Source organism: Prionailurus bengalensis, chromosome A2 (genome assembly GCF_016509475.1).
Source record: "Prionailurus bengalensis isolate Pbe53 chromosome A2, Fcat_Pben_1.1_paternal_pri, whole genome shotgun sequence".
In the NCBI taxonomy this organism is placed as follows: Eukaryota; Metazoa; Chordata; class Mammalia; order Carnivora; family Felidae; genus Prionailurus; species Prionailurus bengalensis.
The window spans coordinates 62,578,918-62,591,853 of NC_057348.1; the positions used below are offsets into that span (position 1 = coordinate 62,578,918).

The following is a 12,936-nucleotide window of genomic DNA, read 5'->3' on the forward strand; positions in this document are numbered from 1 at the left end:
AGCTGCTCTCTTCTGTCTTATTCCCCAGGTTTTTATTTAAATTCCAGTCAGGTAACGTATAGTGTAGTCTTGGCTTCAGGACATATGACACCCAGCGCTCATCCCCACAAGCACCCTCCCTAATGCCCATCCCCCGGCCACCTCCCCCCCATCAACCCTCAGTGTGTCCTCTGTATGTAAGAGTCTCTTATGGTTTGCCTCCCTCTCTGTTTTTAACTTATTTTTCCTTCCCTTCCCCTACGTTCATCTGCTGTTCCTTAAGTTCCACATACGAGTGGTTTTTCGGTATTTGTCTTCCTCTGCTTATTTTGCTCAGCATAATACCCTCCGGTTCCATCCATGTTTTTGCAAATGGCAAAACATCTGACATTCTTTTTCATCTCTGAGTAATACTCCTTTGTATGTATATATCTATATCTATATCTATATCTATATCTATATCTATATCTATGACATCTACGTCTACATCTATCTACGTCTGCGTCTAGACTGGTGTCCTTATCAGTTCATCAGTCGACGGACACCTGGGCTCTTACCCTAGTTTGGCTGTTGTGGATCGTGTGGGCTAGATCCACAGTGGTCCCACTGTGTGCACATTGGGGTCACCTGAGAATTTTGAGCAATACAGATTTCCGTTGCAGACCCAAGAGAGATTCTGATCTGAATGTCAGGAGATTTTAAATGACCCAGGTGATGCCCATGGACAGCCAAGTTTGGGAAACACCGGGCCACCCTGGGGACCTTCAGGCCTCGAGGATAATTTCATCCCTGAGGCAGGGGGATAAAGAGTATGTGGGGATCAGGTAAAGAGTCTCACCCTCACTGCTCCCTTGTGCTCACGTGCTGGGACCACCTGCCACCTTGAGACACCTGCTGGGGGCAGGGCGGGACAGCTGTGCGTCCAGAGCCAGAAAAACGTCTTCTTCTCCTTCCCACCCAGGCTTCCTCCTCATTGCTCCCTTTCCATCTGTATCCTCTGGAGGCCACAGCTCACTGGGGTGCCAGGAGCCCCGGGGAGGAAGTGGGCAAGGTCAGCACAGCTTGCTTGTGGGGATGATGATGTGCCCGTAGTCAGGGCAAGGATGAGCCCAGGAGCAAGGAGTGACACAGATAATGGCTTGCCCTGCATTACTTACACTAAGATCAAGCCTCCAGGCACGCACCCCCAGTTCCTAACGAGAGACCCCCAGCGTGAGAACTGGAGGTCATGTCAGATCTGTTTAGCAGAGCTGCTGAAGGAACAGCTTGCGGGTATCGGGAACCAGCTGTCATCAGTGACCTCCAGCCTGAACGTTAAGGGTCTGGAGATACTCGAGAGCACGTGGGGATGGTGCGGAGACATCCTAGGATGTGAGGACTCCAAGCTCAGAGCAGCATCAGGACCAGCCTCCCCTTTGCCCAGATCAAGGAGGGACAGCAACAGACGGACAAGTCACAGCAGTCACACCCAGCCTGGCTACCGGGAAATGCCCCACGCCCCTGGGAGGGGACGCTGCTCACCCCCAGAAGGTCTTGTCCTGGGACACGTCTTGTGAGTTTACCCCCACAGGAGCACCAGGAAATGTGTGAACTCTGGGAAACACGAGAAGACAGATAAGACAGAGAGGCCAGGCTGAGATGAAAAAGAAAGCTGGCTGTTATCCCACGGCAAGCATCCTGCGGTATATACATGTATCGAATCCGCAGTTGTACACCTTAAACGGACACAATGTTCCATGTCAGATACATTTCAGTAACAAAGGAACTGGCTAAGACCAGATGGTAATACACATTTTCCCTGGATACAGAGAAGCACATTATTGATTGCCGAGCTCTCTCCCTCACTCAGAATTTTTGATGTAAAGGGGTAACCACGAAATATTCTCTAAGAACACAGAGTAAAAAGATGATAGCAGAACTGACACCGGGAAGAGAAGCAGAGGAATTAGGGGGAGAAAGGAAGCGGACGGACACTGATTAAGGGAACAAACAGCGATGTCAGAAGAAAACCATCATCAAGAACCAAACAAAACAAGTCTGGGCCAGTGGGAGGGTTTGCTGTGATCCTGGCAAAATTCCTGAGCTGGGAGCTCTGGAAATAGGAATCATCGATAAGCAATCCTGCTGAATGTTCAAAGGTTCAAAGATAAAGGCAGCATTTTTTTAAAATAAAGCTATAAATAGCAAAATCCAATTAGTTTTAAATTAATACAAATAAAAGACCAGCTTCTGACTCTGAAAAATTCCCTCTGAGACCTCCTCTTTCACCCAGGGGTTATTTCGAAGAGCGTTGTTTAAATTCTAGGTTTTTGAGATTTGCCTGCTGTCTTTCTCTCATTGATTTCTAGTTCGATTCACTGTGGTCAGAGAATGCATTCTGCATATTTTAATTATTTTAGGTTTGGCTGAGGTTTGTTCTGAGGTCCAGCCAGATGTGGTCTGTCCTGGTGCCGTTTCCACGGGTGATTCGAAATGTGTATTCCACGGCTCTGTGGGTGGTTGTGGGCTCCAGTGCATCCATATCTTGGCTGGTTTTCTGTCCGAGGGTTCCATAAATGCAGAGGGGGAGGTATTGAAATGCCTAAATATAACGGTGGATTTGTCCATGTCTCCTTTCAGCGGGGTAAAGTTTTGATTCTGGTATTTTGAGGCTCTGAAGGTTGGGGCTCACACCGTACCGAGCTCTGCCTTTTGACAGACATGCTCACGTTGCATGGGCTTTACCCACACGTGAGCTTAATTCTGACACTTAATTGTTGATTTTGTTTCCTCTGTTTCTTCTTGCTTCCCTTTGAGAGGCTTGATCAGCTTTTCGGGATTCTGTTTTGATTTATTTGCGCTGTCCTCAGTGTATCCCTCCATCTAGTTTCCTCGGCAGTGGTTCTGGGTAGACACGTGTGGCTGTCACATTCTACTGCTCCTGACGGTTCCCGTTTTGCGGGCTTCTGTAGTGGCTTGTCTGGGATACACGGGAAGCTGCAAGGACACCAGGAAGTTCACTGCCACCCGCCACGCTGTTCCCCACGTCCCGAGGGCCCCAGACACCTGCCGCTTTCTTTCCAGCTGGTGTGTGATGTCTGGGTCCTCATGAGGGAGGGGACCTGGCAAGACGGGGGCTAACCCATCTTAGAGAAACCAGAACCTGGTCTCTTCCTTTTTAATCACAACCTCAAAAGCCAGAGGGTAAGGGAATACTGCCTACAGAATACGGAAAGAAAAATAAAGGTACACCCCCAATTCTGTACCTAATGGAGATGTTGTCTCAAAGTAAACAAGCCTCAAAGATACACTTATGTTGGACGTGGCTCAAAAAACATGCTGTAGATATATTCTTTTTTTATGAATATAATTTATTGTCAAATTGGCTTACGTACAGCACCCAGCGCTTATCCCAACAGGTTGTAGATATATTCCTAATAAAAAAGAATGCCGAAGGACAGTCATGTGAGAGATTAACCAAAAGTAAGATCAGGAAAACACTGAATCCACAGAACGAATCAAAGAACCTGATGGACATTGGTTCCAGGGGATCACACAGGTGCAGGTGTGTGTGTGTGATGAAAACATTACTTGAAGGTCGAGAACGATCGATGGAGTCGAAGATGAAGAATGGGAAACATAATTCGATAGTAACACGCGTATGTCGAGAAAACCTTGGGCATTTAGAAATAATTAATATCAATGTGCAAACAATGATTCCCTCTGGCTGGTTTCAAAGTAGGTTAGGATTTAATTTTACTCTTTATTTTAAAACTTTTTACAGTTGGCATCTATTTATTCCTTGGGAAGAGTAATAATTAACCTCAATATTGAGGGGAAAAAGAGTCTTTTTTCCAGGAGAGATTAAGAGGAGGAACACAGAGAGAAAGCCATTGAAACAGCTCTTGGATTGCATACGTTTCTCTTAATACTTCGTTGGACTGAACGAACATTTTTTCCTTCATGCCCCCCCCCCCCCCAACCTCCCTCCCCCACCCCGCGCCGATGGCTCACAGCAAATTAACTGAAAGAAAACAGTCCTTTGCGCATATATCGATGTGAAGGCAACTCTGTTCTTCTGCTGGAGATGCTTACAGACATCTGGGTGTGAATGCGCACAGAGATGTCCGTTTTATAAGAGGAAGGGACCCAGCAGTGACTGTTGAATTGGAGACAAGCATCTTTTGTCAGAGTGGATACGAGACAAAAGCACAGATGTGCATTTTTACAAATGACAGATATACAGAGTCTGGAAGGCATGGTGAGAATACTAAATGAGGGAGCTGATGTTATACATTGGTATGTGGCCGTGGGCCAGCTCGTGGAGAAGCTGAAACATAAATGGTAAGAGTAATCAAACGAAGAAAAATCAAGCGTATTCAGAATTTACATGTTGAAACCTCCTTCTGGGAACCTTTGATGCGATGCATGAGAGCCCCTCTCCTCGGGGGCTGAAACCACTGTCCCTTCCTTGAAGAGCCCGGACCCCTCACCATGGACTCCTCACCAGCATCATCAGCCCCAGATCCCATCACAAGGCTGTTGTCACCTAAATACAGTTCTGAACACACATAATACGATGGGAATCACCACCCGATTATGGAGATTGTCCATTGCGATAATGTGGTTTTTGCAAGGAGAACATCAAAGGCTGCAAATGATTTTTCTAGTTGCACGTAAAATGGATAAACTGGGATCCAGAAAATCAGGGTTGTAGATCTCACTGTGCTGTGTTTGGCCTTAGATAAGTCGATAGAACTTCCCTCTGCCTCGGTTTTCTTCCCCGTGCCTGCCTCCCATGCCCAAAGATGCCCCATCTCTAAGTCAAGCCCTGTCCTGGAGGGGGAAGGGGCCCATCTGCGAGACAGTCAAGTCCCCGCCCTGTGTCTGTGGGTATGCAGGAGGAGCTCTGATTGCTTAAAAAAAATTTTTTTTTTAATGTTTATATTTGAGATAGAGAGAGAGACAAAGCACAAGCAGGGGAGGGGCAGAGAGAGAGAGGAAGACACAGAATCCGAAGCGGGCTCCAGGCTCCGAGCTGTCAGCACAGAGCCCCACGCGGGGCTCGAACCCACAAACCGTGAGATCTGAGCTCAAGTCAGACGCTCACCTGAGTGAGCCCCCCAGGCGCCCCAAGGAGCTCTGATTTCTGTAGTTCCTGTTTTAAGGAGCAGCTGGCGGAGCTGAGAAGGCAGCGGAGGGCAAGCGGTCATGCACGCGCCTGTGCCTCTCGTTCCGGGGTCTGGGGAAACTCGGGACCCGCGGGAGGTACAGGGCCGCCTACTCTGTCCTTTCCTCTGATGGCGCTTTCACTTTTGAGAAAATGGACACACATGTGACCCTCACTTACTCTCGGTCTCTCCCGCTTTTTGCAAAACACAAGCAAAATCTCAGCACGCGTGTAGAGAGACGTTCGTTTGGATTTGAAATCCGTTTGCTCCCACAGAGCCTCTCCTACAGAAAGTAGTGACAGCATATTGCAAGCTAGCAGATTGTGAAAGTTAGCAGCATTTGTAAGCCAAAGAGCCGCCGGGGTTCCTGCTGGGCACCCCCTCCCCCCGCTGCTTCTGTCTGCGGCCAGGGGGCTGCTCACACTGCACAGGGAACCTGTGTCATCGGCAGGGTCCTTCCCGGGGAGGGGGGAGGTCTCACTCCCCACCTGCTCCCTCCTTGGGGCCGCCTCCTCTTTGACCTCCTGGGACACACACCTCCTGTGTGTCCCCACTGGGCACCAGGGACTCTGCATGGCGGGGGTGGGGGGGCTTGTTGAAAGGAGGCGTCAAATCCCAGCCAACCCACCATTGTGGTCGGTGCCCGGATTCCCGTCCCCCAGAGCAGAACAAAACCAGAATGTTCTTGGTTCCGGTCTGACACTGATGTGCTGTCCTCTTACCTAAACTGGTGAGAAGACCCCAGTGGGGCTCAAGCCTCAGAAAGCAAGTTGAAGGGTTCTCCTGGTCATCTGATGGCTTCCTTCTGGAGCACCACGCTGCACAGCCCTTCCTCTGGATCTTGCTTTTCAGAGAGCGTTTCTCACTTTCATGGTGGAGATTTGGGGTGATGGCGGCCTTTTAAAGAGGTGCCTGTGGTCACCTGGGTGGCTCAGTCGGTTAAGAGTCTGACTCTTAGTTTCAGCTCAGGTCATGATAACTTACGGTTCATGAGTTCGAGTTCTGCATCAGGCTCTGCGCTGACAGCTTGTGAGCTGCTTGGGATTCTCTCTCTCTCTCTCTCTCTCTCTCTCTCTCTCTCTCTTTCTCTCTGCCCCTCCCTTGCTCATGCACTTTCTGTCTCTCTCTCAAAGTAAATAAACTTAAAAAATTAAAGGGACACCTGGGTGGCTCAGTCGGTGAAGCATCTGACTTTGGCTCAGGTCATGATCTTGTGGGTTTCAGCCCTGCATTCGGCTCTGTGCTAATGGCTCGGAGCCTGGAGCCTGCTTGGGATTCTGTGTCTCCCTCTCTCTCTGCCCCTCCCCCGCTCACGCCCTGTCTCTCTCTCTCTCTCTGAAAGTAAATAGACTTAAAAAAATTAAAGGGGCACTTGGGTGGCTCAGTTGGTGAAGCGTCTAACTTCAGCTCAGGTCATGATCTCACAGTCGGTGGGTTTGAGCCCCGGGTCGGGCTCTGTGCTGACAGCTTGGAGCCTGGAGCCTGCTTGGGATTCTGTGTCTCCCTCTCTCTCTGCCCCTCCCCTGCTCACGCTCTGTCTCTGTCTCTGTCTCTCTGTCTCAAAAAGCAATAAACATTAAATTTTTTTTTCCCCAGGACCCTTGTGCCAGGAGCCCTGAGCTGGAGGGCCGGCTGCCTTCTGGCTGTTGGGGCTTCCTGCCGGGCAAGGAGGCAGCCTGTGTGCTCTTCAAAAGATTGTATTTAAATATTTACCATATGTAAAATATGTAAATTGTAGGACTCTTGGAAGCTAGCACAGGATGAGAAGCTGTGACCTCTCTGAATCACTGAGGGGGAGGGCCCGGAGGGTGGGGGCTGGGGTAGCCTGGTCCTTCTCAGAGCCAGGTAGTCAGAGCCTACGCGGCTCAGCTTCCAGAGCAGGACAGACAGACAGGGCAGGACGGCTGACGCAACGGCTCCTCTCCTGCGGCCCGTTGGTGAAGTGCTCCTGCTTGTCCCCTGCTGCCCTGGTGGGATTCTTGTTCTGTGTTAGCGTGTTTGTGGCACCCAGCGTGTCCCTTGCACAGGGAAGGGTCCCGGTGCCCTGTGTGCTGGGAGGCGACTTAGGGGTCCTGCCTCTGTCAGGAACAGGAACAGGTCACCTGCTGGGGACAGTTGCCACAGTCATGTGCTGCTGTTTCAGCTTCTGGAAGTCAAGGGTGTGTCCGCACCGGGAGGCTTCTCGGGGCTCCGTTTCCCCGGAGGGGACTCCGGTTCCTGAAGGCTGCAAGCTGACTCACAAGGATCTTCCTGCGCACTCTGCTGGGTTGTGCATCGCAGAGCTCATCGCCCGATTACCGAGTGAGAGACTGTGTCCTGAAAACGTCCGGCCGTGGGTCTGGCACATCGGGACTGCTGAGCACAGGAGCCATCGCTCGCTCCGTCTGTGGGTCGAGGGCCAGGTGTATTCCCGCCTCCTCCATTAAAGCCAGGGAAGGATGACAGGTCCAGGGTATGTGCGACCATGAAAGGCAGTGTATTCGTAACAGAGGAACGGGCGGACAGAAAGCCAATATTAGGGTAGTTTTTGATCTCCCGGCAATGACCCAACAGTTTGAAGTTAAGAAAAGATGTTCACGCAACCCGATCAAAATAAGAACCCGACCGTGGTAGTTTAACATTTTATAATTGAACACACCCCCAAAATGCTGGCAGCTTTACACTGTAGAAGGAGCAAGGTGGGGACTTTGGACCTGCGGCCTCGTCCCCCTCCCTCTGCACACAGACATTCCTTGGAAAATCGGAAGCATCTGCGGAAGGGAGGGGAGAAAATAGGGGCGGCCCCTGCAGCCGGAGTCTGGAACCCCAGCTCCGGCACAGGCTGTCTCCGGTATCTGCGCCGTGGCTCTGCGGATGTGAAGGAGACGCAGACGGGCGTCCTCACACGGATGTGACAGGGCTGCTCACACAGGTGCCCTGCGGCCTGAAGGACGGACAGCACAGAGCCTCAGGGGGGTTTTCATCTACTTCGGATGCCAGCCCCTACTCTCTGATCACAAGTATGGAAGGGCTCAGGGCTTGAGGACCGCCTTCTCTTCCCCCTGCGGCCCCACCTCTTCGGGAAGGTGCTCCCAAATTAGCATCTTCAGGAAGCCTCTGCAAGAAGGGAGGGGGGCTGGGCAGAGAAGCTCAGACCTTCCTCCACTTTCAAGGGGGTTTTGTCCCGATAAACTCATCTGAAGTCGAAAACATCATAAGCAGAAGGTGAATTTGACACACCCACCGTCCCAGACATGACGGCTGAGCCTGGCCCGCGTTAAATGTGCTGGGAACACCTACACGAGCCTACAGGCGGGTAAAACGCTCTTCTCACAAAGCCTGTTGTATAATAAGCTGCCGAATGTCTCATGTAACTGGTTGAATGTGGACCTGAAGATGAGAAGCCGAGCGGCTGTGTGGGAGCAGAAGGGTGGTCAGGGCCTCAGTTGCTGACCCTTGTGACCACGAGGCTGCCTGGGAGCAGCTCAGGTCCTAGCGAGTGTCACCAGCGCGGGAAGAGATCTCTGTTCAAGAGAACATGTATGCATGTCACTGTCGTACCATCAGAGAACTTGCATTAAGTCGGAGCCTCTGTGTAAGAAGAGGGGAAACACTTGCAGCCGGGGACACCGTGGTGGCCATCCTGTGTGTCCGCTGGGAATGGTGGGGGAGTCGGATAACGTGAGACTCTGGACTTTACTCTAAAGGCAGGTGTCTTATGTCCAGGTTAAAAAAAAAAATAGAGACTCTGTGTTTTCTTTACATTTCTCCTTGGAAATCCTCTGGAGCTGCTGGGGGGGAAGGGTGGGATGCTGGGGAGAGGTGTGTGTGTCCCGTGGTCCAGAGCAGGGGTGTGATGTGTGGTGGGGGGGGGGCGTGGAAGGGGAGAGACCCTGACATCTTCTCGGATGTGTCGCGGGGGATGACGGGGGACGGGGTGAGGATGACGTAAGTTTGAGTCTGGTGACTGGGGGCACGATGGGGACATTAATGGTCCTGGATGAGCTGGGGACTCCTGGCTGGGCCTGCGTTTCTCCCAGACTAGGAGGGAAATCGAGCTCCGGGAGCAGGATCCTGCTTCATCCCAAGTAGGAGAGCTGCGGTTCAGTCCAGGTACTAACCGCCTGCAGGGAGCGCAGACCCCACAGGGCGGCAGCCTTCAGATACCAGCTACACCCCCAGGGTCCCAGGCCGCCCCTCCCTCTGACCGGCTGGCTGTAACTTTGAGGGGCCCCAGGACCCCATCCGCTCCGACAGGTCACCAGAACGGCTCACGGCATCAGGACGGCACTGCGCGTGCGATTCGTGTTCATGAGAAGCGTGCAAATCGTCAGGGCCAGCCTCACGGTCTGGGGCGGACGCACACACACCCCCGTGCCCTCTTCCCCGGAAGCCCCAGAGGTCAGAGGGACCGCCGCGCCAGCCCTCTAGTCATGTGATTTGCTATATGTTTTGAACCTGGCTCCTTGGACAAAATCTATCCTCCAGAACATTATAGACCGAGTTGGTTTCCTTGCCTCGTGGTGGTTCTCTAGCTGTCAGAAGGTGCGTCATGCTGTGTCTTGTCCGAGTGTGTGTGTGTGTGAGTGTGTTTTTTTTTTTTAATTTTTTTTCAACGTTTATTTATTTTTGGGACAGAGAGAGACAGAGCATGAACGGGGGAGGGGCAGAGAGAGAGGGAGACACAGAATCAGAAACAGGCTCCTGTTTCTGAGCCATCAGCCCAGAGCCTGATGCAGGGTTCGAACTCACGGACCGCGAGATCGTGACCTGGCTGAAGTCGGACGCTTAACCGACTGCGCCACCCAGGCGCCCCAGTGAGTGTGTTTGTATCTTCAGGTTCATCGAGTCCAAGATCCTCCCATATTTCTAGAAGCATCCGCTTCCCAAGCCCTTGTCAGCTAACCGCGTTTCTCTGCATGCTGTCTGATCTAGAAAGCTCTCATTCCTGTGCGCAGCCAGGAGCCACACGAAGCACTGAATACACACGCCTCCTGCTCCCAGCACCCAGCGGGACACTTGCCGCGTCTGGCAGGGCCCCACAGCTTTGTAAGCCTCTGCACAGCCTGCTGACGGTGTGTGTCCCTGCACAGCATGAGCAGGGCCGCCCTCGAGCTAGAGGGTGTGGGGGCTGGCATGTACTGTGAGGAGGGGTGACGCTAAGCTCAGGGAAAGAGACAGATGGGAGGAAAACAGGTGTTACGGGTCCAGACAGGCAGGGAGGCAAGACCACACAACTCCGTTCAGGACACACGTGTAAATAAATCCAGTGCATGATGAGATCTGGGAAACCGCGCGGCCGGCATTCGGCACACACCGTGGGAGCCCCCAGCAGAACATCTGGAAGATAGTAATTTAAAGTCAAAGAAATCATTCTGGAACACTGCACAGTGGGCTTGCTGAACCAGGAGGCTCCACCATTCTTTCTGCTGTGAGAGAAGTTGCTTCGGCCTGTGGCTGAGTCCACGACGGATGGGGAAAGGCTGGCATCACCGGAGGGGGGAGCAGGTGGCCCGTGAATGGAAGTCAGGACTCTTTGGTGGCAAAGCCGTGGGGTGTTTGGAGAACTGTAGCGGTTTTCAGTTCTGTACCTTTTAATTTATTTATGTTTACTCCTACCCCTGCGGTGTTTCTGGAAGGATTTAATATGCCGCCGTAAGAGAATGCAAAACACGATAATGGGCTTCATTAAGGGAGCCCAAAGGGAAGAGGAACACAGGCTGCCCAGGAACCGTGCCCGTGGAGGTGGCCCCCACACATGTAGCTGCGGGCATTTGAAACAGCCAATCCGAGGAGGGAAACCGACTGGCTCATGTTGGACAATAAGGTGAAACACAAGTCGTTTGCCTCAAGTTCCGGAGTCCTGGGTACCCAACGGGCTGCCATCGGCTGGCGTGGGGAAGGCCGTGTGACGACACGAGCAGCCTTTATGGTAAGATCCTTAAAACTGAGAAGTTGGTGGAGATTTCTCCGTGTTGGCTGTTGTCTACACTAACGCACAAGCCCCCGGAAGTCGAACGACGAAAAACCGAAGAAGGGGTTCCACGCACGCAGCTGGGCCATTGAGACGGTTCGGTTTTCGCTCTGTCTAGACGTGGCTTGGTCGAGAGGGGAAGTTTTGATTATTGCCCTGGTTCCATCGGATAATCCCCTTGCCTGTTGTAATTTAGTCTTCCTGAGTCCGTTCCTCCACCCCCACAAAATGTGGCTAATGTATCATTTCCGCCACAGGGATGCTTATAAGGATTGGGCCATAAAACATCAGCCCCGCGCCTGCCGTGCGAGGCACGTCCTGAACGTGCTGGTTGTTTCTGACAACAGGACTGCAGGGTCCCCGCACTGGCCAGGATGCACAGTGCATTTGCCCTTCTGGGTCCCCGTGGGTCACGCCTGGACCGAGTGGACAGGAGGCGTCTCATGGGCACGGGGTCTGCTCACCGTGCGGGCAGAGGGCTCATCTCTCCATTTTTCCTTCACAGGAGTGACTCTGTACAGCCACCCGTACGGAGGGGCCTTGCTGAACGAGGACAAGATGTGAGTCTTGGGACTACTGGGTGAGGGTGGAACAGAGTCTTTGGGTGGCTCCAGGGTGCCGGCCTGCTGCATTTGTGCGGAGTGGTGCTGGCTTGGGCGCTTCTTTCCAAAGTGGAAAGAAAATGAGTGTTAAGAAGGGAATGTGCACTGACCGAGTTTAAAACATGAGCTTATCCTACACACCCCGGTTTTTCTAAGTCAAAATTGTCTAAGGGAGTGAACTTCCCGAAGTTCAGGGGCCCCACATCTTCCAGACACTTTTTTGGGGTAGAATGGCTTTTTTTAAAAAAAGATTTTGTTTTTTTAAGTCCTTTCTACCCACAATGTGGGGCTCGAACTCACAACCCCGTGATCAAGGCTCACACGCTCCACTGACTGAGCCAGCCAAGCACTTGGGGTACATTCTTTTTTTAAAAAATGTTTTTAGAGTTTATTTATTTTTGAGAGAGAGACAGACAGACAGACAGAGAGGGAGAGAGAGAGATTATGAGTGGGGAAGGGGCAGAGAGGGAGACACAGAATCCGAAGTAGGCTCCAGGCTCTGAGCTGTCAGCACAAAGCCCGACGCGGGGCTCGAACTCACGAACCTCGAGATCATGAATGACCTGAGCTAAAGTCGGATGTTCAGCCATTGAAACACCCAGGCGTCCCACCTGGGCTAAGTCTTAAACACGGTGTTCATGTAGTGAGCATAGTGAGGCCTTCTGGAGAGTTCCCCATGCCAGACTTTGCTCACAGACACATGGAGTCACGGGTGGTGATAAAGCCGCTCATCTCCCCGTTCAGAGCGAAGTGTTAGTTCCCGTTCCCTCCTAGAAGCTGGGATGCTTCTTCCTGTCTTCTCCTTTCCTCTCTCCCTTCCCCGTGGTGCAGCTGACACTGGCCACAAGTGTAGCTGTGGGCTCGTTGGGTGAGAGAAGATGCCACCCAGTGGACACTTTGCAATGAGCGGTGTCTTTCCGTCGGCCACCTGCGTGCGCTGATTGTGGCTAGGGAGGGGTCAGTCCGGTTAAAAAATGACCAAGAAAGTACACTGTGTGTGTTATCACAATTATTACTACACCTCTCTCTGTTACAAGATTGTTTTGATATTTTGAGAGACAAAATTCAGAGATGGGCCAGCCACCTGTGGATCCACAGCTAATGCCCCCTCCCCGTCCCTGCAGGTGTCCCAGCATACAGATGCATGTGGTTCTGGCGTGGCCGGAGGCCACGGCTCCCTGTGGACGCCACGCTGCGGAAGTTTATCATTTTAGTCTAGAGTGAACTCCGAGATGGGCAGACTCTGAAATGT

At 52.0% G+C, this 12,936-nt stretch overlaps 1 protein-coding gene across 1 annotated transcript in view; it reads left to right on the forward strand.

Moving 5' to 3' along the window:
- The window catches only part of ABCA13 (ATP binding cassette subfamily A member 13), a 114,058-nt gene extending 102,183 nt beyond the window's left edge, over positions 1-11,875 (forward strand). The window contains exon 18 of the mRNA XM_043588436.1: positions 11,588-11,875. Within this exon, the coding sequence (XP_043444371.1) occupies positions 11,588-11,646 (59 nt within the window). The 3' untranslated portion in view covers positions 11,647-11,875. The remainder of the gene's footprint in view (positions 1-11,587) is intronic.
- The last annotated feature ends 1,061 nt before the right edge of the window (positions 11,876-12,936 follow it).